The sequence below is a fragment of the Leuciscus leuciscus genome (genome assembly GCF_965113295.1).
Source record: "Leuciscus leuciscus genome assembly, chromosome: 9".
NCBI classification, from domain to species: Eukaryota; Metazoa; Chordata; class Actinopteri; order Cypriniformes; family Leuciscidae; genus Leuciscus; species Leuciscus leuciscus.
Window position 1 is genome coordinate 21,134,463 of NC_138733.1, and position 24,032 is coordinate 21,158,494.

Here is a 24,032-nt window from a genome sequence, read left to right on the forward strand (position 1 = left end):
TATCTCTAGCATGGGAAAACACAAGTGGTAAATATTTCTTCCTTACAGCTCCTGCAGGGAAAAAACATCTACAATGTGAGTGTTTCTTTCTTTTCACCCCAACCTGGGAAATTATTTTAAAAGCCAAAACAATTGGTTTGTCATTTCAGAGGAGACAGGAAATCCCAAGCTCCTCTGTTGTGGAGTACCTGAGACCTGAGATCTCACTCTTCTCCACAGGCACCATTACCCAGAGCAAAAGCCAAATTCCACACAGCCGTTTACTCTTATAGTGAGGGGACAATTATAAAAACGTTGGCTTTAAATCATTTTGATGTTGGAAATCCCAGGGCAGAAGACTTTGTGCCAGAATAGCAGCAGGTTTCTTTTCTGGGCCACACTGCCCTCTGTTTTGCTTTAAGTGCAAGCATATTTCAGAGAAATGTGCAAAGTAAATGACACTGTGGGTTTTAGTGTTGTAAATTGGAACCAAAAAAAGTGTGTGTGTGTGTGTGTGTGGGGTGTGTGGGGTGGGGGGGGGGGGGGTGGCAAAATGACTCATTCATGCCAGTAATGTGTTGAGGTTCAGGAAAAGAATTGAATCATAAGGCTTATAGTAATACAAGTCATGAAAGCCTCGAAGTTAAACAGTGATCTGTAACCGAACATAAATACATAAAAAAAAAAAGCAGTACAATTTACATCCCATTTTAAGCATGATAAAACTCGAGCGGAGACATGTCAGGCCATGCACAAAAGAGAGCGCTCACATTAGTATATTGATGGGAATAAAGTTCCTGCTAATTTACTGAATTCTCTTTTTAATGAGCTTTTCCAGTTTGCGGATACGGGAAGATTCTTGTTCAGGGGTGGGGGCACTGAAGGACAATGATGGACCACCGTCTGGTCCTGAGGGCGGAGTGGGCAACCTCTGTCTGAAAAGCTCCAGCATGGTGCTCTGCTCACTCCGTTTCAGACCCTATAGATTCAGGGGTAAAAGAGACCATTCAATTTCAAAGATCTTTATATTTTTAAAGATATATACAGTACTGTGCAAAAGTCTTAGGCATGGGGGGGGGGGGGGGGGGGTATTAACATACCTAAGACTTTTGCACAGTACTGTATATATTTAAAGACATATATAGATATATTACAGTTTGACATTCTCTAATGAATCAATTAGAGATGTTTGTGAACCAGTTCAACTAATTCTTTCAAAAGATCTGACTCAATACTAATGATACTGTTATTACAGAAACAACTGTTTACATATGCATCTTGCACTACTTACCTAGACTGGAATATGCTCAATTTGCACTGCCGACTGTTTATTTACAGTACCGACTGTTTACATATACATTTGCAATACCGTACTTTAACTGTAATATGCAATTACTTCCACTGCATTTTCACTCGGATAGCTTCTGTCCAAACTTTATTTGCACTACTTTAAATCCATTGTTATACTGCTCATTTTAGCCTAACTTATACATATATCTATTTGTAAAATTCTGTTTATAGTAATAGCCATCTGTATATTATGCTCACATTCTGTTTATAGTAACACCCATCTGTATATATATATTCATAGTACATATCTATCTGTAAAATTCTGTTTATAGTAATAGCCATCTGTATATTATGCTCACATTCTGTTTATAGTAACACCCATCTGTATATATATTCAGTACATATCTATCTGTAAAAATACTGTTTATAGTAATAGCCATCTGTATATTATATTCAGTACATATCTAGCTGTAAATTCTGTTCACAGTAATAGTTATCTGTATATTATATTCATAGGACAAATCTATCTGTAAATTTTTGTTTATAATAGTATTCAACTCTATATTTATTCAGTACATATCCATGTTCTGCACTTATGGAACCACTGTATATCCTGCACTTGCTGCTATTGCACTTCTGGTTAGACCTAAACTGCATTTCGTTGCCTTGTACCTGTACTTGTGTAATGACAATAAAGTTGAATCTAATCTAATCTAATCTAATGGATTGATTCGCTCACAAATTGGAAATTAACTACATGAGAAATTACCCGCAAAGGAACATTTAAAGTCAGTGTTAAATGAGAAAATCATCAAATAGACATGACAAAAGAAATAGTGTTAGAAAAATGTATTTTGATTCAACATGGAATTTATTACACAAACTTGAATGAATTACACTGCAATTACAATTGCATACATAATGGAATAAGATTAATGGGTATTTCACATTTGCACTCGTTACTCCTGTGACACTACTTAACTATATCATATTTGCATTCGTTACTCCTGTTATATTCCTTAACTATATCATATTATATAAATATGAGAATAACTCATACAAGGGCATTTTTGTCCCAATATCTAGGATTTTAGGGGCATTCTATATCACACAGGGAGTTGTTGCCCTGCTTCATGTTCGTCACCAATCAACTGTATGAAATGTAAGATGACCTCGGGGGCGGAGCGGATACGGTAAATGCATTAATCATTTTAACATAATTTTTTCCATAACCAATTAATTCAATTAACATGTTAAATCGACAAGACTAATATATATACAATTTTTTCTTTTTCTTTTTTTTTTTACAGTTTTATGTGGGTCTCCTGTTCTACTAGTGGTAAGATTTCATGAAATATGAGGAAGTTTTCCCTGAAGCAAATAAAACAGACTCACCTTCATATCTAGTATCTTCTGGAAAGTCTCAGGGTTGCTGTCAGCAAGGAGCTTGATGTAGTTGTCCACAAAGACCACGGATGGTTCGTGAGGGGCCATGACCACCTGAGAGGTGGAAGAAAAAAAGTCAGCTAAACTACAACTGGGTTCTCTGAACACGTGACACTCTGGGAGCAGGAGACAACATAATACAGCGAGCTGATAAATAAAGCGCTAAACAAAGACAAAAACTTGAAGTGTCTATTTAAGGCTCATTTTAACAGCATAATAACTCTATGCTTGAACGAAGCTGAATTAGCCTCACCGGTAATTTTTTTGTGGGGTATAATGAGAGTCTCAATTGAGCAATAAAAAAATTGGTTGAATGGGGTACAGGCCTGTATTGTGAATCTGTTTCTTTTCCTTCCAAGGTTGGGAGGAAAAAAAAAGTTAAATTGGATATCTTGTGACCATTTAGATTTGTAACAGGGCAGAAAAACACATGGCTGACAGATACAACTTGGGGGGGGGGGGGCATCTTAATCAGCATCCTGTGCAACATTTCCCTTATACAATTCCCATTATTCTTTATTTTCTTTTTACTCTCAGTACCTGAAGGGATACACCAGGATATGCGGATAAGGGTCAAAACGAAGCAGGACACGGAACACTTCAGATCATCTTGACTTCTTAACGTTCCTTCCTTACCACAGAGTGATTTACTTAGCAACCATCCTGGAGGCAGGCCAAGGATAAGCCTCGAGAAGGCTTGTTGTAGTTACCCCGTAAATGAGAAAGAATAGAGAGAGCACGAAAAGGAAAACGCGAGGAGGGGGATAAAGTCTGCCTTTCCATTAATTTCCAAAAAGAGCCACAATGGGGGGTGGGGGGTGAGACAGGCAAGAAAAAAAAAAGAAAAAAGAAAAAGGAGAAGACTGTGGAAAACAGCCACGTCTCACAGGCAGCAGCAGCAGCATGCTTGGCTTGCGCTACCTCCTTCAGCTTCACATCTCTCTGAGGTTTGGGCCCTAGGATGGGCAGGAACTCATTCCCAGCCAAGGAAAGAGAGAAAAAGTGAAGACATCTTTAACAGATTACTCTCCACGTTTACCCTGTAATGAGCATCATGTGGACAGCCAAGCCACCACCAGCAATGAAGGTCCTGTTTCACCCATAAACCGCTTAACCGGTGTCACACTTCACTGATGTAATTCATCAACGATTAAGAAAGAACAATGACAAAGCGAGACTGAGGTGGCAAACGATTGTGCCATTGTTTCACTAAGCACAAAGCAAACAATACCAGCCGCTGATCTGGCCAAATGGCAGCAGAGCCCCTTATGCTGAGGAGCATACTGAAGTATGAAGGACTCTTCCAAGAACCGCAGAGCAAAATGCTGATGAAGATGGAAGTAATTACCTGAGAGGCACCTGGGGCCCAACAAAGCCAATCATTAAACGCCTACCAGACTTTGAAGACCCACCGTATGCTAGTCAAGATCAAGGCCAGGTTTCTTACACAGACCTTCGAATTTCAATTAATGAAGGGCACTGGTCATGTGTTCATCAATATTTATCCAGTGTATTGTCTAATCTGGCTAATATAGAGATGGAAAGATACAAACTCAGCTGTTGCAGGGATAGTTCACCCGAAAATGAAAATGCTGTCATCAATTACTCACTATTGTCATTTCAAACCCATAAGACTTTCGTTCATGTTCAAAACACAATTGATTATATTTTTTTTAAAAGAAAAAAAAAGAAAAAAAAGAAAAAAAATTCAAGCGGTTTAATCCAAGTCTTCTGAAGAGACACGATCGCTTTATGATGAACAGATTTAACTTAGGCTTTTATTCAAATATAAAAAAATTGATCAACACACATACATAAATCAACACACATACGATCAACACACATACGGGGGCAGTCATGGCCTAGTGGTTGGGGAGTTGAACTGGTAACCCAAAGGTTGCTGGTTCGATTCCAGAACCGGTGGGAAATGACTGAGGTGCCCTTGAGCAAGGCACCTAACCCCTAATCGCTCCCCGGGCGCCACACAAAGGCTGCCCGCTGCTCTGGGTGTGTGTATCCACGTTTGCAGTGTGTGTGTGTTAACTACTCACTACTCTGCTCCTAATGTGTGTGCATTAACTTGGATGGGTTAAATGCAGAGGTCAAATTCCAAGTATGGGTTACCATACTTGGCCGTCACGTGTCACTTTCACTTTCACTTTTCACTTTACATGGAGCTCGTCAAATATGATGAACGGAAGCTAAAATGTACTTGTAAAATGTAACCAATGTGGTTTGTTCTTGTGTCAAGAAAGAATGGGTCAGCTTTTTTTATCCATTTATTTCATTGAAAATATCTTTATTTGAGTTTTGAAGTCTTAAAGTTTTGAAACAACATGAGGCTGTGTAAATGACAGAAGTTTCATTTTTGGGTGAACTGTCCCTTTTTATGTAGCCCATGTTTTCTATAGCATTTTTCCTCTTTTGTAAATGCTCTTTGCATGATCTTGCACAATTAGAGCGTAACCCAGTATAAACATTAGGTGGATAAAGGCTGAATTCCAGGCAGTTAAAAGACCAGGAGCAGGAAAGCCCCGGAGAACCTCATAAAAGCCTGTGGAGCATGTGTGGGGCTGAAGATAAGGGTCATGGAGAGGAAGGTGGGTCTGGATATCAGGGAGAGGAAGATTCACTAAGGCATACGCTATCCTCTCCTCCTGTTGCATTTCATACTACAACACAGAGCTCATACGCCCAACCAGAACATCTGTCTACACATAATATTAAAGGGAAACACGATTTTCTTTACACTTCTGTTGACACTCTAATGTTTGCAACTAAATCGGTCAACCTTCTTTGACCATTTATGAAAACTAAGGTGCATGGATGGGTCAGAAATCATTGTGCCTCCCAACCTTTAAAAATGACTATATTCATCCCTCCACTTTCTGGGAGATAATCATTAGATCTTTAAGAGGTTTAAGGCCTGTTCACATTAAGACGAACACTCAGAACGTACGTTTTTTTCCGATAAAACATTTTAATTTGACGGCTGTTTGTATCCGTTCATCCGTCAATGTGACAGCTTTTTACAGCAGGGTGTTATGAAATCTTTTCCATTCCATTCTGAAGGAAACTGGCCAACCAATAGGATTTGTGCTTCTGGTCATGTGCCTGGAGTGTGCATAAAACTACAACGTGGTCGTAGCAACTATTGTGCTAATTGACAGTGATTAGCAGAAGAAGAACTGTCAGATAACTACCTACTGTCAGATGGTGAAATTTTCATTAAGAAAATAAGACCAAATATTTAAACCGAACATTTTGGTGTGAACAGGCTTTTACGCAGCTTGAATGCTGCTGTCAGTCACCAAAGCAAAATAGGGACAACCAACGAGTTTGTTCTGATCACATCAAATTCACTTTAAAATCCACGTTTCTCTCTTAATAATTATATAACTTAACATAAGTTGTAAAGGGGAAAAGAAGTTTGAACCCCACTGTATGTTACAAGTCTATATGTAAATATAAGTAGAGATCTATGAGTGAGGAATATTAAACTGTGGACTGCTAAGGCTGCAGGCAGAAAAGCCAAGGCATGTGAGCACTTCCTGTCTCTCAGAGAGAGCTCATTAAACCAGACGTGCACAGCTTAGTAAATAACTCCAACCGAGTGCTGCACCACACAGAGCTTTATGAGCAGCTGATCATTAAAGACTTTCCTGTATTGAGCTTCTCATCAGGGAGGCCCGTTTAAAAAAAAGAATTGGGTGAAAGCTGAGCGATTTCTCAAATGTTTAAGGGTCGTGAATGAACATAAGGTTCCCACCTTGAGGATCATCTCCGCTCGAGTCATTCCTTTAACCACTATTTTGGTGTAGCTGGCCGGGGCTTTACGGACCACCTGAGAGCCAATGGAAGGGAGGTCTAGAAGAACGGTCTTGAGGGAATGTGTGTCCAGGAGTAGCTGTTAAGGAGAAGAATAAAAACGGGAAAAAAAACGCATTTGAACATTTGAAGGTCTATGAAACCCAAACATCCCAGTGTCTGAATCTCCACGTACCTGCTCTGCTCCAACCATGCTGATTGGCTTACACCTGAACAGGTGGTTGATAAACTTCGGAATGAAGGAACTGAAACGAATGGATAGAAAGTACAGTTAGCAGAGGTTTAGCAAACCCTGTGTTATGAACGAGTCTTTGTTGCGGCACTGACTTGGTGAACTTAATGCAGAACTGCGTGAAGTATTTCCGGGTGGAGGCCAGGTTGTCTCTAATGATGGGCACATTTTGTTTGATGTGCATGATTACAGAGGTCACATACGGGCTTTGGTCTCCCACATGTTCCACACTCTGCCACGGCATCTGTACAAACATAGACAAAATCAACTTCAAGTCTAGTATAAATATCCTAAAGACACTCTTAAACAATGTTGTTATTGTTAACCAAAACTTAAAAATGGAAATAAAGCTGAAATAAAATAAAAATAAATATTACATGAAAAACCAAAAAATTACTGGAATAAAAATGGAAGCTGAGTAGAAAAAAAAATACATATGACAAAAGCACAAACCAAATTTACTCAATGAAAACTGAAAATCTAAAAAATATGAATAAATACTATGATAGTATATAAATACTAAATAAATACTAAATTAACACAGTTTAATTTTAAACGAGTCTTAGATAACGGTCAAGGTAAAAATAGGGGAAATTAGCATTACAATGAAACACTCAATATTGCCTGGTACGATAAATAGGGGGGAGGGGATTTAATATCAGCCGATAACTGCTATGATACCGGTATAGTACCTTGCTCATAGCTGTAAGGGCTGGATCACATGCAGCATCCAGGTCCTGAACCAAGAGCTGGATACTGTTTGAGATAACCCTGCCACACAGAGAGATTCATGGGAACATTACTTAACAACTATTAATTAATTTCCTTGGGCAAATATGTTTTTATTTAGTGTTGAGGGTAAAGTCAGTGTGACTGGTAATTACGTGCTAAAGGTGTCCATCTCCCCAGTTAAGTTGATTCTCTCCATCAATGACTTGTCCACCTTTTCCTTAAGCTTCTCCTCCAGCTGTGGACATGATATAAGACATTTGCATCATAAAAAAAACAAAAAACGATCCACTTATGTTAAGTGATGCATGCGTGTTGGCCACCTGCTGTGTGGTAGCCAGGCAGTATTCGGCTGTGCTTAGGATGCTGCAAATGAGACACAGCTCTTCCATTGTGAACTTGGCCGCTTCTGATCCCTCTTTCTCCTTCAGCAGGCTGCTTATGGTCAGACCACCACTATTGGTGCTGGTCCTGCATGCAAACAAGCACAAAAATGGTTACCAAAGAACACGAACTCAACCCTCCAGCCCTCCCCGCTGAAAGAAACAGAAGAAAGACTGCATGGAAACCACAAGACAGCTTCTCAAAAACAAAGATCCCTTTTGAAACTCCCAAAGACAATACGGGGTAAACCACACAAGGCGACGGGTGGGGATTTTTCTTCTTTTGAAAAGCGGCAACAAGAAACCCCACAAATGCGACCACACAGAAACGTCCACTCGCTCTCCTCTCAAGCATCACCACAGCATAAACACCCCGAATAAAAGCCCCAGCAACTGGGAGGATCAAAATTCTACCATAACAAGGGAGAAGGACCAAATAAAAAGTAATGTGAGAAAGTCAGGTGGCTCAACTCACTTGGGAAGGTTTCCAGAGAGGATCTTCCAGGCATACTCGCGCAGATACTTCTGGAAGATGGTGCTCAGAGCAATCATGGGTTCTCCGGTGCTCAGTTGCGAGCATTGCACCATACACTTCTTGTAGTACACGAAGAGATCTGCACAGCTGGGAAGTACAGCACCTCCCTCATCTGTCCCTGATTTAGGGGGACCCTGTGCCCGGAAATCAGCAACAAAACGGTCGATCAGCTCCCCGAGATTTCTAAGACAGAAAACAAAAACATTAATGGCAGTAGGCCTAGACATTATCTACATTTCCTCCACTGCATAAATCTGTGGAATGGATTTAAACATTGCAACATATGTTAAACAGAATAAAAAAATAAAAAAAAATAATTAAAATCTTGCATATTTTGTATTTTATTAATTCATTTATACATCTGTGGTTATATATTTATTTATTTTATTAAAGATACCAGGATGGCTGAAGTTCTAGATGTTTTGAATGTTTTCAGTACTGCTTAGTTTCAATATCAAAACAAAGCAAATAAAATAAAATATAATATATGCAAGTTGAAATTTTTTGGGAGAGCTATCTGGTGGACACTGTTTTGTTGGAAAAACTACACAATGAAATATTTAAAATATTTAAAATAAAGTATTTGCCAAATATTTGCTTTTTTGGGACAAATTATATGATGGATGCTTAGAGTTGGAAAAAATAAAATAAAAACTTGGTAACTGAAAACAGTTAAATTAGCAAAAACATTTAATATAGTAAAAAAAAGAAAAAAAGATTGCACCACATATCTGACTATGACAGAAATCCTAATGTGTTACACTTGCTTTGAACAGCGATGTATTGTAAGGTCAGTAAATAGGCCATCTCTCTCAGCACTGAGTAATCAGATAGATGCTGACCCCAAGAGAGGAATGTGGACACTCTCATGCCAGACAGGTCAGTGTGAACTGGTATAATGCAAGCCATTGTTAACAGAAAGGTCATTCTGCTTTAGGCAGTGCCAGCGGAGTGTTTCATGGGCCAGAGAAGGGCCTGTACAAGAAGCCCTTTTCTTGGGAGCCCCGTGGGTGAGAGAGAGGTAAAGAGCGAGACCAGACGAATAAAGAAAGAAATCAGCTGCCGTTTTCAGGTTGTCTGCAGCATCTGTGGTTACCAGCTAATGGGAACCATTTTTGCCTCAGTGGTGAGGCGGAGAGAGTCAGACAAGAGAACTACTGAAAAGGGGTTTACAAGAGAGAAACTATCACAAACCAAATGAATGGGCTTATTCCCATTTGGCTTGTCTGACATGACTCTGCACAACGTTCCAGCACATTTCACTCACTTATCCTGCGACTCGATGTAAACGTAGAGATGAGGCTCAAAGCACTTGGACACAATGCCGTGGAAGGGGTTGTCTGGAGCCTTGGGCTTCTTTGGCTGTGAACAGCAAAACATTACTCAATCAGAAATGTCTTAAGAGGTTCCTTTACATGTGCCAGTGTTATTTTATTTTCATTGATAAGCTATTACAGTTGAATTAGATTTTATTTTATGTGCATTTTTATTAGTTTTAGTTTTTTTTTTTTTACATAAATCTATATAGTTTGTATTAATTTGTATTAAATAGTTGTTATTTTAGTGCTTCAAGTTAAACAGAATGAAAATGAGAAATGCAGCCTTGGAAACTAGCTGAAAAAAAGTGTTTACTTTTTTATATTTTATTTTCAGTTAATGTTTAGGCTAATTTAATTCAAGTAACAATTTGTTTTATGGTTTAAGTTAATGACAATAACCCTGGCATGTGCTACAGTTTGACAGGAAGGTGAAAGGAAATTCTGTTGCAAAAACACCACAGTGATAACGGTGAACTTTTGAGGAACCCAAATCATCAGAAATGTTCTTACAACAGCTAAAACTGAGAACATCATTGCCAATTTAAAGATAAAAGGAAATAAGTGTGCAATAAATATAGGACCTGAGCCAAAGTCAAGCTGTTGTTATATTAAAGTACACGTTAAGTGTTTGATAAATACATAGCAAATAAAGACTTCTAAACACACAGCGTCTTGAATGTTTTCATAACACGTCAATTACAGAGAATAAGCGCCTGATCCAGGCTAGAGTTCAGATGCAAGTCAAATCAAACTACATTAGAAAGAAATGTAAATTGCTGGAATGGTACCAAATGCGGTATTACATTTCTATCAGAAGATGGGTGGAGTATAGATTGGATATGGTGCAAATAGGGTCATTGCTGCATGATAGAGAGAGAAAAAAAAGATAAGCAGCCTCACTCTGTCCAGATCTTCCTCCTTTTCTGATACGTTGTCCTCTCCTGACTCATCTTCCAGAAATGGGTTTGTTGGCTCTAGAGGCATCTCAGGTTTTTTCTGCTGAAGAGAGCAAAGGAGAAGAAACATCACACAACAGCCAGATTACCAGCATGTTCACGCCTCAGTAAAGCCCTTTGCCCGCAAACAGGCATGGTCCAAAACAAAGTGCAAGTGTGGGATTTCCTCACCCCGGGCCCGTCGTTCAAGGTGCATCCCGAGAAGCGCTTAGCCAGCAGTCCCTCGAAATTGGTGGTCCTCTGAATAGCGAAGAGCAAAAGCTTGACCTCGATCTCCCTGGCACGGGTTCGCATCAGCTTGGCTAGCTCGATTCTGATGAGCAAATGAAACACAGACATAGTCCTTCTTGGCACGTTACGTTTTGCTCACAACCCTGTGTCTAAAGCTTCAGGTCAGTGCTTTTATAGGTCAGCGTGTGCAGATGCCTGGTTTGGCTGTTAAAAGGAACCACAGTGGATCAGTGTTGTATTCAAAAGGAAAGATTTAGTTACCATCAGCTTGAAAAATAACCTTTTTGAGAGCCTCCATAGGGAGAAGATGGTGGTGTGGTGTATCCATTCTTATATAAAGTTGTGTCAAAAAATGAGAAATATATTAGATTGGATTACAGTGGACCTCAAACGTTCTTTCCAGGCATTGAGGGTTTTGTTATGACTCTTTTGAGAGGAATTCGACTATAGACAACACACATACACACACATAGCCTACTTTAGACTTTATCCCAGACATGTAACCAGTTCCTTTCCATCTAATCATTCATGTCGTACTGTGCACAATTATGTCTTTTGCTAAATCATGCCATAGTGGTGTGCTGTATAATGTCTAGTCTTCTAAGCTAACCACTAAATGCACATGTAATTCCCCAGGTATATTTTCTCTATGGGGCAATGGAGATAATGAGGATTTATGCAGTGCTGATATCATGTCGGAATTACCATAATTACAATTCTACTCGGTCTCTTCAGACTCAATTAATAGTTTCTATGGCAACACTCATTATGCCAAAATGTACCCATGTCTGGCTTTGTCATTGAAGACAGCAAAATATATAATTACTATAAATGCCTTGCTTTATATTTAATTTTCTTGTGGTGGTGGTACAGTCTCTTAAGCTCAACAAGACAGTGATACAGTAATATTGTGAAATATAAAAAAAACTGGAATGGTACAAGAAATTTAGTTTTTTATTATTATAAAGTCACATGACTTGTTGAGATATGTGCACATGACTTTTTGGATGCGCATTCAGGAATTTATTCGATCGTAGTTTATGCGAATGTCTTGACAAAAAAGAAAATCCTCCACAAGTGAGAAAAAAAAGAAGGTTTTAATGGTTTTATGGAAATTTAATTTGAATCCAACATTCTATATCCCAATATTTACATAAAAATGTGGATAGAAATTTGACTAATGACATGAATGAACTTATGAAGAGCTAATATTACGTGAATGCAGTGTTAGTGAGAGGTGTTCAGTCGGTACCTGGTGATATGACAGAACTCTACAGCGATGCGCTCGGTCATCCACCACTCCTCAGGGAACATTCGCCCATACTTCTCTTCATAGTCCACAAGCTGACGCTTGATCCACGCATAGCGCCGGTCTATTTTGTCGAGCCACGCCACCTGTACTCAGGACAAACAGCAGAACAGACCGTAAGAGATATGGTTTAGCACAATTTCTGCATGTACAAGATGCACAAGGACACACTCACATCCTGGTTCTCTTGGAAGAGAACTAGGTATTCTGACAGGTGCTGCCTGATGAACTTTTTGATGATCTCCTGCTTAATCCGAGGATCCAGGACATTCGCCACCAAGCAGGCATCTCGGAGAACAATGCTAGGACCTCCAGATTTCTGTAAATAACAAACTAAATGTTTTTTTATCTGTCACAAGAATGATACAGAGACTAGCTATGCATTAATACTAAAAGTTGATTATTTGTAATCTTTTCATCAGAACGCAATATCTGTACCTTTGACCCCTGGGCAGGAAAAGTCTCCTCGAAGTCAGCCAGTATCTGTGTACCAAGCTCGCTCTGTGCGGCTTTAACTCTGAGGAGGGGCAAAACAAATGGGTTAGTGTTTACAAGACACCTGGTAGTTTCAGGAGTCCCTGGTGTCTAGTGAGATTATCAAAGCAATAAAGTCAAGACACCAAATGTTAAAATCTAGAGCAAAACCAGCTACATTTTACAATACTTCATAACAACTGAATTTAAAGGGGTTTATGACATGGATTTTTTAAAATATGTTCCTTCTAATACTCATAATGTTAATAAAGTTTTCCACAAAAAAAATCTATAAATTATAAATATACGTGCGGAAAAACAATTATTTTCGACCTTCATTCTGTTTGAAAATCCATTTTCTAAGCGGCGTCTCCTTTAATGCTTGCAAATGCCACTGTTATGATTGGCTAACGTCGTCTTTGCATATGAAACGGTATTAACACCCACTCATTATTGCACGCAAGTAAGTGTTCTGAAAACGTCATCTATACAAAACTGTAATTTACAGAAAAAGCATTTTGAAATAATTTACTTGCGGTTCGTGATGCAGCTGCAGTCAGATCCAATAAAGTTGACTGCGTCATCTTTCAACAAAAGCTTCTTTGCGAACTCTCCATTACACTGTGCTGCATCACAAAATGCTCTCTAGTGCGTGGACAGGCTCTAGTGCGTGGAGTGTGTCAGAAACTGAATGCTGTATCTATTTTATAATGGGTTCTATTTGCTTTTGATATGTATATGTCAGCCATTAAGCGACTGAATAACAGTGGGTGGGGCCTATGGTGTGACGATGTATAACTATTCTTCGATGTCTTGCTCTGGAGGCAGTCATATCATATGCAAATGTATTTTCCTGTGCGACATCACAGATCCCACAATATCAAAGCGAGCCATTTTTGGAGCTTAATTAAAAAGGTAGGATAGGCAATTTCTGAGAGGCTAGCAATAACAAGCTAGCTTTGAAAACACAAGATCCCATCTCTAAAGCCCCACCTCCTTTAAATTACATGAACGCACACAGCCAGAGCAGAGTCTGCAAAGCGTCACAAGAAACAGCGTTAATTTACCTCATGTCCCAAAGCACATAACAATAATAATGGACGTAAACAGATTCATTTCGCCATTGATAGGGTTGCCACAGAAACGCATAATTTCAAGCAGCTCCAAGTGCGAATGTCACAGGTTACCATCTGAAGAGAGTTTCAACCAGTATAACACAAATTGTTTCTGAAAAACATTGCCAACCCTACCTTTAATTAAATGCTTTGTTTATAATGAGGTGAAACATGGTGGATGTTTTAATGGCACAAAGACCTCTTATATGTCAAAAGATCCAGGAAATAAAAAATATATTTGTGTCATGACTCACTTTTATATAAAGTATTATATATTATAAAGTATTTTCTAATATGTTTTTTTCTAAGTAAACAGTCATTAAAAACTATTTGCTAATCTCTATTAGAGCAATGTGTATAGCTGGTACCTAGATCCCTCCTAAAATAATGGCTTGAATTATAACTATTGGCAAAAAAATCTAATAAAATGGAACAGAGACAGAAATATCAGCTACTTGTATGAAAACAGACGTAAATTTAAATTCTATTAAACAATAAGGCCAAACTGTACTTTAGACAAAAAATCTCAGAGACAGTGTAACAAGCTCAATTCCCCGAAAGGGTCTGGAAGAACCACAACTTGATGATTAGAAGATGCTCTTTTCATTTCTGAATCAGTGGCTGGCACAAGTGACTTCCAAAATAAACATCAAGATACTCAGAGGGAGAGAGAGTGAGTGAGAAAGAGAGACGGAGACACATGCACTTGCCAGTCAGACACCAGTCTTCAACGTGGCACATGGCTGCCAATTTGCTCTCTCACCAGTTCCATTAAGACCTCCACACTGTCTGAACCACAGCACATCCCTCAGCTGCCGCCCCTGATCTCTGAAACATCTCTGCCACACCTTATAACCAACCAGACATCTCCATTTAGGGACAGTCGGGCTTGGAAAGAAAGCATCTCAGTTTCTCCATATTTGGCATGTACTAATATTAAACATCACAAAGATCCAATTAGACATCACAAGAATTCTCTGAAGACTTTTTTTGTCCTGTAATATGCGTTAAGCTTATGTAGTTCAAAACAACATCACTAAAATCAGCCCATATGATCACCAAAGGGGGGGCTAATATTATTTACATTGTAAATTCCTAGGCACAGTCCCCACCCTCATCAAATATAATCTCTTTCTACACCACAAAAGAAACGGACGAGAAAAAAATGAGTCACGCAGCGGTCAGAAAGCGCTGATGTACTTTGGCACACTTAAATGCTGTTTTAACAAAAACACTGGATTCGCTTAATGTACAAATGCACGTTCAACCAAACAAACTCTCATCATCACTCAAGGACGCCTGTGAAAGTTCTTATGAACTGAATGAGTAAACTTGACTACAGGGGCACTGAAAAGGAACCGCGGATACATGCTTTTCCAGAGAAACATTTAGAACCTGGAACAATCAGGGGAATCATATTTCCACATCAAACACCCTTCCTTGCCATCTGCTTATGAAACAACAGCTTTATCAGAGTATCCAATATAAACAAGCAATGGGAAGCGCAGAATCATAGGGACCGGAGCCTCATTTCTTTCCGAACAAAAGGCCCAGTCTCTGAGCCTGCAGGGGATGTGGACAGCACCACCCAAACCAGAGAAAGCACCTCCACTGGGAAAGGCCTGAAACAAAGAGACGCTTTCCGCTCTGGGAAAAGTCCAAAGTGGGGGGAAAAGGTAAATAATGAGACACTGTGAAGCAGATTTCCTTCCTGTGCTCATCTTCAGTAAACATAAACAGGATCTTCAGACTCTCAGCACCATGATGAGTCAAATAAACAGTGTTGAGAGAGTCTTGTGCTTGTATCCATACCTCTCTGAGAGCTGGCGTATCTGGGGGATGCCCATGTACTTCTGGAAGTGCTCAAGCACGTTGACTACACCCTGAAGGAGATTGGCCACCTCCCCATACTGCCTCTTTCGAGTCATAGCTCTGCAAAAGTACAACGAGACAAGTTTTTAGCACACTACTATGAATGAGCAAACATACTGATCTCGGGAAAAGGTATCTTGAATAAACATACTCAAGAGAGTCCACACCGCCAGCCAGCATGTGCAGGTGATTGAGGGTGGTTATAGAAGTCGTCAGGTGACGCTTTGCATGGTCCAACTGCTTGATGTCCCGTGTGATCTCTTTCACCTGAAGAATTTTTTTTTAGATACATTAGGTATGCACTGATATTTCAATTCTGGCTGATAATTATTATAATATTATTACTGTGTGTATAATATTATATTTAGTGCTTTCAAATAGATTAATAGATTATTTTTTCAGGATTCTTTGATGAAAGGTCAAAAGAATAACGTTTGTTAGTTTTCGTTTGTTTGAAACAAACCTATGAATGGTATTATATTATATTACATTATTTATATTATAAATTAGCAATAAATATAACTTTATTGCTAATGATGTAAAAACAAAAAAGTCTATACAACTTTGTCAACACTAAAAACTAAAATCAATCATAAGTATAACAAGTGAATTTAGGAATCACAGCAAAATAATGTATATGTATATATATATATATATATATTCGAGATTTGCTCAAGATTATTTTTAAAAGTGTTATTAAATTATTAGTGTTGAATATGTGAGTATTAAACGATGGCAAAGGTAATCTATTTGTAAAAATACATAGACTAAATGAACATGCACAATTCAATTACTATTGATCCAATACTAAAGATGATTTATCATTATTATTTATTCAATACTAAAAACACTCCAATATTGGCTAATAACCTATATGGTACCGATAATTCATCCACCCTTCTTTATATTGCTGGGGACACAGGAACAGAGCTTTGCTATTGTTCTCCTGCCTTCCTCCCCTTGCCCTTCCTCTGTTCTGCACCGCATAACATTCACAGATGGCCAGTGCATTACCTTGGGCTCAAAAAGAGTGCTGTGGACAAAACCACAGGATGTCACAGTTTCTTGTGCCTTGGTTACCCAGCCTGTTGGGGTGGGTGGGTGGTGAATGGCTATTTACTCTGGGTCGACTTTCAGGCCTTAAATGACTAGGTTCCTGTCTAGAGGGCTTATTTTTACTCACCATTTGCTCCGATTTCTCCGCTTTGTCTTTGATGTCTTTGATTTTGCCAAAGAGTTGCTGGATGGCTTTCTGGGCCTCCTCCAACGCCTGGAAGAGGAGACAAAAGATCTAAGATGACCCAAACAGCACCGCGGTAGCGTTTTCTTACAGCTCTCTGTCAGTTCGATGTTTTCTGTGAAACAGCAACCTGAAGTTCACTGGCTTGAGTTCAGTTTGTGTTGGGCTGGTTTCATCGCTTTCAAACTAGGCGATTAGAAAAACAGACACTCAATCTAAATCTTACTGCCACATCAAAAGCAATTAATAATGAACCCATATTTAATATGAAAATACAGGCTGAATGACATTTTAATGAACTTGCTTCCTGCCTGCCCTCCTAACCCTTCAGCTACTATATTATTTTTAGTGGGAAGATTTCTGTGCTTCGACAGGGTGGGGAACAAACCGCACGGCCTGATGAAACCAGTTTTTACTTGACATTCTTGTATGCGAAGACTGCAGCAGCTGCCGTTTTGGCCCTTCCACATGTTGCCCCACCTGATGCCACCACATCACAAGGTTCCCAGTTTGGCCCTGAAGGGATCCAACCTTACTGGCCACTCAAATGCAGAGTCACAGCAAGTGGCACACCTCCCACTGCAGCCACACTGGCAGTGTTTGGACTCTGACAATGCATAATTACTACTTCCTTTAAAAGCAGCTGCAGCACTGGATGAGTGGGAACACTGGCTGCTGCCAATGTATTTAGAGACGTGCATGGGCTGAGAGTGGAGAAAGTTTGGCCGTTCCTTTTGCCTTGCTTCTACACAGGCAAATGGAATGCTAACAGCCGGCACCAGCTGCCCCCTGGAATTTACCACTTTTACAAGCCTCCTCAAAAACACAGAGATGCTTTGAGCCACACCGTGTTAACAGCAATGCATCCTCCTTTCAAAGAAAGGATTCTTCAAATTGCAGTATTGCAAGGTCATGCCAAGACTTTTTACGGCTTTGAACAAAAAGCAGAACTAGAGCCCAGGTGTTAACTGGGATGCGTCTAGTTTAAAGTGGCCATGTTGCAGTTGTGCATAAGAAGAAGCTATCCAGAGTCGATTTTCTGAGGTTAGAAAAATGCTTGTTGGAGGACAGTCTCTGGATCTCCTTCTTAAACTGCTGATCAGAAGAAAGAGAAAGAGAGAGGATTATTTGGATCTGGCAGGAAGGAGAGCAGCTGCTATGCATGTGGACTCTATTTGCAGTTTCAGGATGTTTCCCCCCACCCACAGATGGTTTAGGCAGCCCACAGACTACAGGACGACATGGATGCTGGGATGCCTGCTACATTTCCCTGTAGTGTTGTGACTCGACTAAAGAATATGTAGGAGCACTGAGAAAGAAAATGTTGATTATAAGGACAGTTTAACAGCTGCTGACAGGCGTGAATGAGACCGTGTGGTTATTTCCACTGTGATTATGTGGTCAATCATTTACAGCATTCCACACGTGCACTAATGATGATTATCCTACATGTAATTATTTTCTTATGTAACTATACATGTAAACTGCTGAAGAGATTATGAACAGCCTGGTTGAACAGCTCTGTTTACTCTATTACAATTTTCTTTGTTCTGCAAGATATCAAATATGTTGGGTGATACTAAAATGGTTATTTTAAATGTCTATGGTCATTTTAATATCTTCTTCTGCCACGGTGGACTTTGATTTACAGAATTGTCCTGAGATTTGCCTTCGAATTTCACCCATCAAACTATGATTCACATTTGTTAGTGAGTAGCTTTCATATAAAACATTGAGATATACAAGTTATTTTTATGTTATGAGAAATTGCTTAAATATTGCCTAAAAGCAACATTGCGCAAAAGTGGAATGGATGTACACTACTGTTCGAAAGTCAGGGGTCAGTAAGAGTTTTTAATCTTTTAATGAATACTTATATTATTTAGCAAGGTGCATTAAACTGATCAAAAGTGACAGTAAAGACTTTTAAATTGCTACCAAAATATATATTATAAATGCATGCTGTTCTTTTGAACTTTTTCGTATATATTAAAGAATCTTGAAAAAAATGCATCTCTGTTTCCACAAAAATATGAAGCAGTACAACTGATGATGCTGCAAATTCAGCTTTATCATCACGGGCTTAAAAAATACATTTTAAATGACATCAAAACAGAAAACCGTTTTAAATTGTAATATTTACACAATACTGTATTTTCAATCAAATATTGCAGCCTTTGTGAGCATAAGAGACTTTTGTCAAAAACATTTTAAAAAAATCTTACCAACCCCCAACTTTTGAACGGTTGTGTAGCTCTCCTTTGCAGTTATCATGCTTCTTATTTGAATTTTTTTTTGTATTGTCCATTTTAATGTCTCATTGTATTAGTGAAAGTAAAATTTCATTTAAAAGTCAGTAAAAACCTGATTGCATTAGACTGTCATGTAAAAGCCCATCTATTCTGTATTCCATGTATTCAACAATTCTGTTAAACTATTTAGCTAAATTAAATTGTTGACATGACAAGTTTTATGACATCAGCTAAATGTACAGTGACTCAATTTCAACACAAATACTTAATTATTTGATTAATTTTAACATACTCAAATACCATACAAGAAAAGAAAAAACAAACAAACAAACAAACAAGGGTTAAAGAGGGTTAAAACCTAGGCATTAAGTCGATAAAACCTCTGTCAACAAAGCCTCCGATGACTAAAACAACTCCAAAGGGACAATCAGGGATCGGTCTATAACGACTGATAGAAAACCACACATGCAGCAAACTTTCCATCCTGTGTTTAGATTAAATATTTATACTACATTCTTGGGGAGGCTCCTTCTTGGCATTCCTAATAAGCAACTCCAGATGCCAAAAACTACATGAGACATCCTGATCCCAACTGGCTCCCTGACAGCTATAAACCTCTCATCTGAATGCTCCATCTGGGAACAACAACATGGCAAACTTTTTATATGGAACTTTCTGCAGCACTGAGGAAAATAATGTATATTAGCGCAAACCCTGCGTGAGACAAAGGGGAAGGCAAAGTGAGGGACTCCTCAAATAATTTGCACCAAATGTTTTGGCCCTTTCCTTTATGAATGATATCACAAATCTATCTAAGTTTCCCCACATTGTCAAATGCTTTTCCAAATCAGAAAATATTTCCAAGTTGCCGTCCGTTAACAATAGTATAAAATAGTACTTTCCTCACACTGTAAATGTCCTGATAAGAACCACAAAAATGTTTAGAAAAGTCAGGGAAAGACTCCCCACGTAATCCACACAAGAGTTATTATAGTTAACTGAAACCATATAAAAATGTCATTTCATTTCAGCTAAACATTTCTCAATTTCATTTAGTTTGACTTGATGTTCTAAAATAGCTTCAACTAAAATGAATACAAATTTATGTACATATTAAAAAAACTAAAATAAATAGACATGGGAATTTTTTTTTACTACAAATAAAACAGAAAAATATCAAATTGAAAACCAGTTCAGAATAGTAAAAAAAAAAATATATAGCATCTCAATTATTCTAAAACAACACCGACCCAAACAGCAGGCAGACGATAACAAAACCAAAGAGGAGTCTGGGTCTTTAAACAGGGTGAAACATCTGTGGCGTGACTGCCTCAAATACTATTTGTCAAGCCCTCAGCTTCATCCAAACTTCAAAGAGACTCAGTCACAAATAAGATGCCCGACGCCCAATTCTAACTTTAGCATTTTCTTTACCACTGGGGAGAAGGTGAAAATACTCAGCTAAGACAAACACATCCGTCCACCTCCTCCACACAGCTAGAAATGTCATCAAGCAGACCCCTGGGATCCCGTTCCAGACACGGATGTCTCCATCTCACTGATAAATACTGCACAGACTAAACACAAAAAAAAGCTTCAGCGGGTCTTTCCAGTCCTCTCCCTCTGTCTCCACCATCACTCCCAGCCTCGAGTTGGGATGTGTAATCCACACTTCCCGCCGTTCCATCTGCTGAAAGGATTTTTCCTTTGCTCTGTGGAAACAACTCAGAAGGCTACGGGCCGTGAGACTCGTGGCCCCGCGTTAACAGCGATCCGTTCAGACACAACCAGTGCACAAAAGCGGTGCATGCTGGGTAATTCAAGCTCAGCTGACCCCACTCGTAGGTCTCAGCCACACTGGCTTTTAACAACCCAAACGCATTTCACCTCAGCATGCTGCTCTGATTAAGAACGGATCTGTGTTGAATCAACATTTTCAGCCTGGTCCAAGAAATAGTAGGACACTAAACCACAATGTGGAATGGAACTGTTGCAGAGAACAGGAAAATTCGGGGTAAAGTGTGCCTTCCTTTCCAGGAAGACACAGCATCTGGGACTTTCAAGAACCTCGGTCACTTCCAGAGATGAGAGATGGAAGAGATGCAAAAGACATCCATAATGTCGAGAGCTGTTCTGAAGCGGGCAGAGAGGTTTACCGCACACAGAATAACATTCTAAAGCTGCTTTAACCACTACAATGGTTTGATTAGAGTACAAAAACACTTATTTAGTTCGTCCAAACATGAAGACTTTGTCATCATTTACTCACTCTCATGCAGAAGAAAGTTGTACAGGTTTAGAAGATATTTTTAAAAATGTGGGGCTTTTTGTCCACACAATTAAAGTCAGTGGGGATGTTGTTTTGGACCCCATTGACCTTCATTTTATGGACAAAAACAGTTCAATATATCTTCTTTTGTGTTCTACAGAAGTCAGTCAGTCATAAAATGTTTTATCTTACAGCCTGGAACAAGATGTGGCATAATGTTGATGAACCCAGATCATTGCTTTCATGCTATTTATTTGCCATTTATTCCTTTAACCTGAAAACTATGGAGGTATGAAGGGGAGAAAGCTTTATATTTATTATTTTCATCTTAAATTATTCAAAGTCATAATCACGTGATTGGATCACAACAGAACATACGGCATTGATCTGACATTATGTATGTGGAACCAAAATACTCACCTGTCTGCCATCTTGCCCCACATTAGTCTGTCCCCTCACCACTGTCCTGATGTTGTCATCCAACCGTCTGATTAAAGGAATTATAAACAATATCAATTTAATAAGAATCAATAACCTCCGCATATAAATGCAGACCATGTCAGGGTCTAAATATTGAAAACTCACCTGATTTTAAGTCGTATGTTATTCACCACATCGTCTATGTTCGCCAATGACTACAAAATGATTTGGAAGGGGGGGGAATACATAAACACTACTGCAAATACATCAGCTATACTTTAATTTCATTTAGCTCTTTTAAAAGTCAACATCTCATAAGTCAGTTTTTCATGTTCAGAGAGAGTAGCGCTCTCTAGTGGCAAAGAATATGAACATTCAATAGGCCGCAATGTAAAAAGCATAAATATTAGTAGTATTATTGGTCACTGGCCTCAATATGGGTGACCTAAACACAGATAGACAGGCATTCAATTTGATTCATTAATTGTTTGTATTATCAATGCTAATAGCAAACAATAGTATATTGCTCAGAACTAAAAGTTTCAGAATGTTGACCATTATGCAAGTTTTCTAATTCAGACTCACCTGCTCTGTTGGAAACAAGGTATTAATGTATTCAACAGCATTGAAGTCCGCTCGATCCAAAGGGTCTTGGCTGGGGAAAACCTAAATATTGAACAGATGTCGTAAGGCCAAGTCCAGAAAAGCAGGCTCTGCTGATTGAGGATCAGCTGGCCACAATGTTGCTAAAGATGTTCTGTGAGTCTGAAGTGAACAACAAGCTTTACTACACTGCAGTCCATTCAGGTGGCACCAAAAACCTTAACAAATAGATCTAAAGAGCCAGTTGTACTACTGATCTTATGCTGGACTCAACTGGAGCCAGTGGAAGAGAATTATTATTGCTCAATTAACCATTATAAACAATTCTGCACATCATTCCTCTCTAATGATGCTTCTTTAGTCCAGGTCTTTTTCTTTCTCACTGTGTTTTGGAAAACATTAATAAACATTGTGTTAAGAACATAGACTAAAACTACTAGCTCATTTTACGATCACCAAGAGATAATTAAATATAAGATAGAAATTGTGTGTCTATTCTAAACGGACTCCCTTGTTTAAAGTAAACCAATGTGTCAATCTCTTTTTTCCTGTCTAGACATGTCCCATCAAATAGCAAGCTAGCAATGACAAATTTACGTTTGCCGGTCCGTGGTTTTAAAAAACAAAGTCGGTTTTGACAACAGTTATCTACGTAAACAAAAAAGTAAAAGTAAAATGATAAATAAAACAGACAAGACCAAAACTGTGAGCTTCAATGGAGAAGTATCAAACTGGCTATTAGCATCTCATGAGAAGACACACTCTCTGACACTACAATAAAAACAGACTCAACCCCAATTGATCTCTTACCTGCTCAATGGCCAGCTGCACTTCTGGAGTAAGGTGTAATATCGCCTCCAAATCTTCCACAAACTCTAATTCTTCATCCTCCATCATTGTAAACAGTAAACAGACGTTTTATTTCCTGTGCTGACGTTGATGCTTCTTTACCCGTTGTCGATGATCGGGGGAAATATGATTCATTAGCGCCATCTTTCGAGATGGAGAGGAGACTCACTCAACACGAGACTATTATCATAGTATTTCAAATAATCCGAAAACTTGTTATTATCTATTAATTTAAAAACGATGACAATACATTTTTGTATATTTCTGTTTTTAATTGTTGTGTGTCTCTTATATCATAATTACTTATACTGTTTGTGTGTCAAACATCAATCACACTATGAAAAACAGTAACTTAAATAGAAGCCTATCCTTTTCAAACAGCAAACAGATCGGAAGAGTAGGCTATTATAACAAAAACACATAAAAACAAAAACAAACATGAGAACATATGATAAAAAAAAACTATAGTTAAATATTTTTAAAACATAAATCATAAATTTCAAAATTACTTTCTTGGAACGACCCTTCGAGTATCGTCACCAGAAAAAAAGAAAAAAAAAGAAAAAAAAAAGGGGAAAAAAGAATGTTGCGTTTATCTTCTATGACGTCACAGTGTTGTTTCTATTGAAAATAGCGGGCGGCGCGGTACAGTTCAGTGTGAATCTTCATGTCTACAAGTGCGCTTGAGCGTGAGGCTTTCG

General features: G+C 38.7%; 1 protein-coding gene across 2 annotated transcripts in view; it reads right to left on the reverse strand.

Annotated features, from left to right (window-relative positions):
* Window positions 1-23,448, reverse strand: part of vps53 (VPS53 subunit of GARP complex) — a 23,969-nt gene extending 521 nt beyond the window's left edge. Inside the window, exons 1-22 of one of the 2 annotated variants that reach the window (XM_082180498.1) lie at window positions 23,293-23,448; window positions 22,465-22,545; window positions 22,045-22,094; window positions 21,880-21,946; window positions 16,882-16,968; window positions 15,850-15,965; window positions 15,639-15,758; window positions 12,676-12,754; window positions 12,413-12,556; window positions 12,181-12,323; window positions 10,869-11,010; window positions 10,642-10,737; window positions 9,690-9,784; window positions 8,363-8,605; window positions 7,828-7,975; window positions 7,660-7,742; window positions 7,468-7,546; window positions 6,871-7,019; window positions 6,719-6,788; window positions 6,485-6,622; window positions 2,665-2,769; window positions 1-958 (exon numbers count right to left, since the gene is read on the reverse strand). The exon at window positions 1-958 is cut by the window's left edge and continues 521 nt beyond it. In XM_082180498.1, the coding sequence (XP_082036624.1) occupies window positions 785-958; window positions 2,665-2,769; window positions 6,485-6,622; window positions 6,719-6,788; window positions 6,871-7,019; window positions 7,468-7,546; window positions 7,660-7,742; window positions 7,828-7,975; window positions 8,363-8,605; window positions 9,690-9,784; window positions 10,642-10,737; window positions 10,869-11,010; window positions 12,181-12,323; window positions 12,413-12,556; window positions 12,676-12,754; window positions 15,639-15,758; window positions 15,850-15,965; window positions 16,882-16,968; window positions 21,880-21,946; window positions 22,045-22,094; window positions 22,465-22,545; window positions 23,293-23,379 (2,496 nt within the window). In that variant the 5' untranslated portion in view covers window positions 23,380-23,448 and the 3' untranslated portion in view covers window positions 1-784. Of the gene's footprint in view, window positions 959-2,664; window positions 2,770-6,484; window positions 6,623-6,718; window positions 6,789-6,870; window positions 7,020-7,467; window positions 7,547-7,659; window positions 7,743-7,827; window positions 7,976-8,362; window positions 8,606-9,689; window positions 9,785-10,641; window positions 10,741-10,868; window positions 11,011-12,180; window positions 12,324-12,412; window positions 12,557-12,675; window positions 12,755-15,638; window positions 15,759-15,849; window positions 15,966-16,881; window positions 16,969-21,879; window positions 21,947-22,044; window positions 22,095-22,464; window positions 22,546-23,292 lie in introns of both variants that reach the window. The other variant, XM_082180497.1, reaches the window with a different exon arrangement.
* Between the last annotated feature and the right edge of the window lie 584 nt (window positions 23,449-24,032).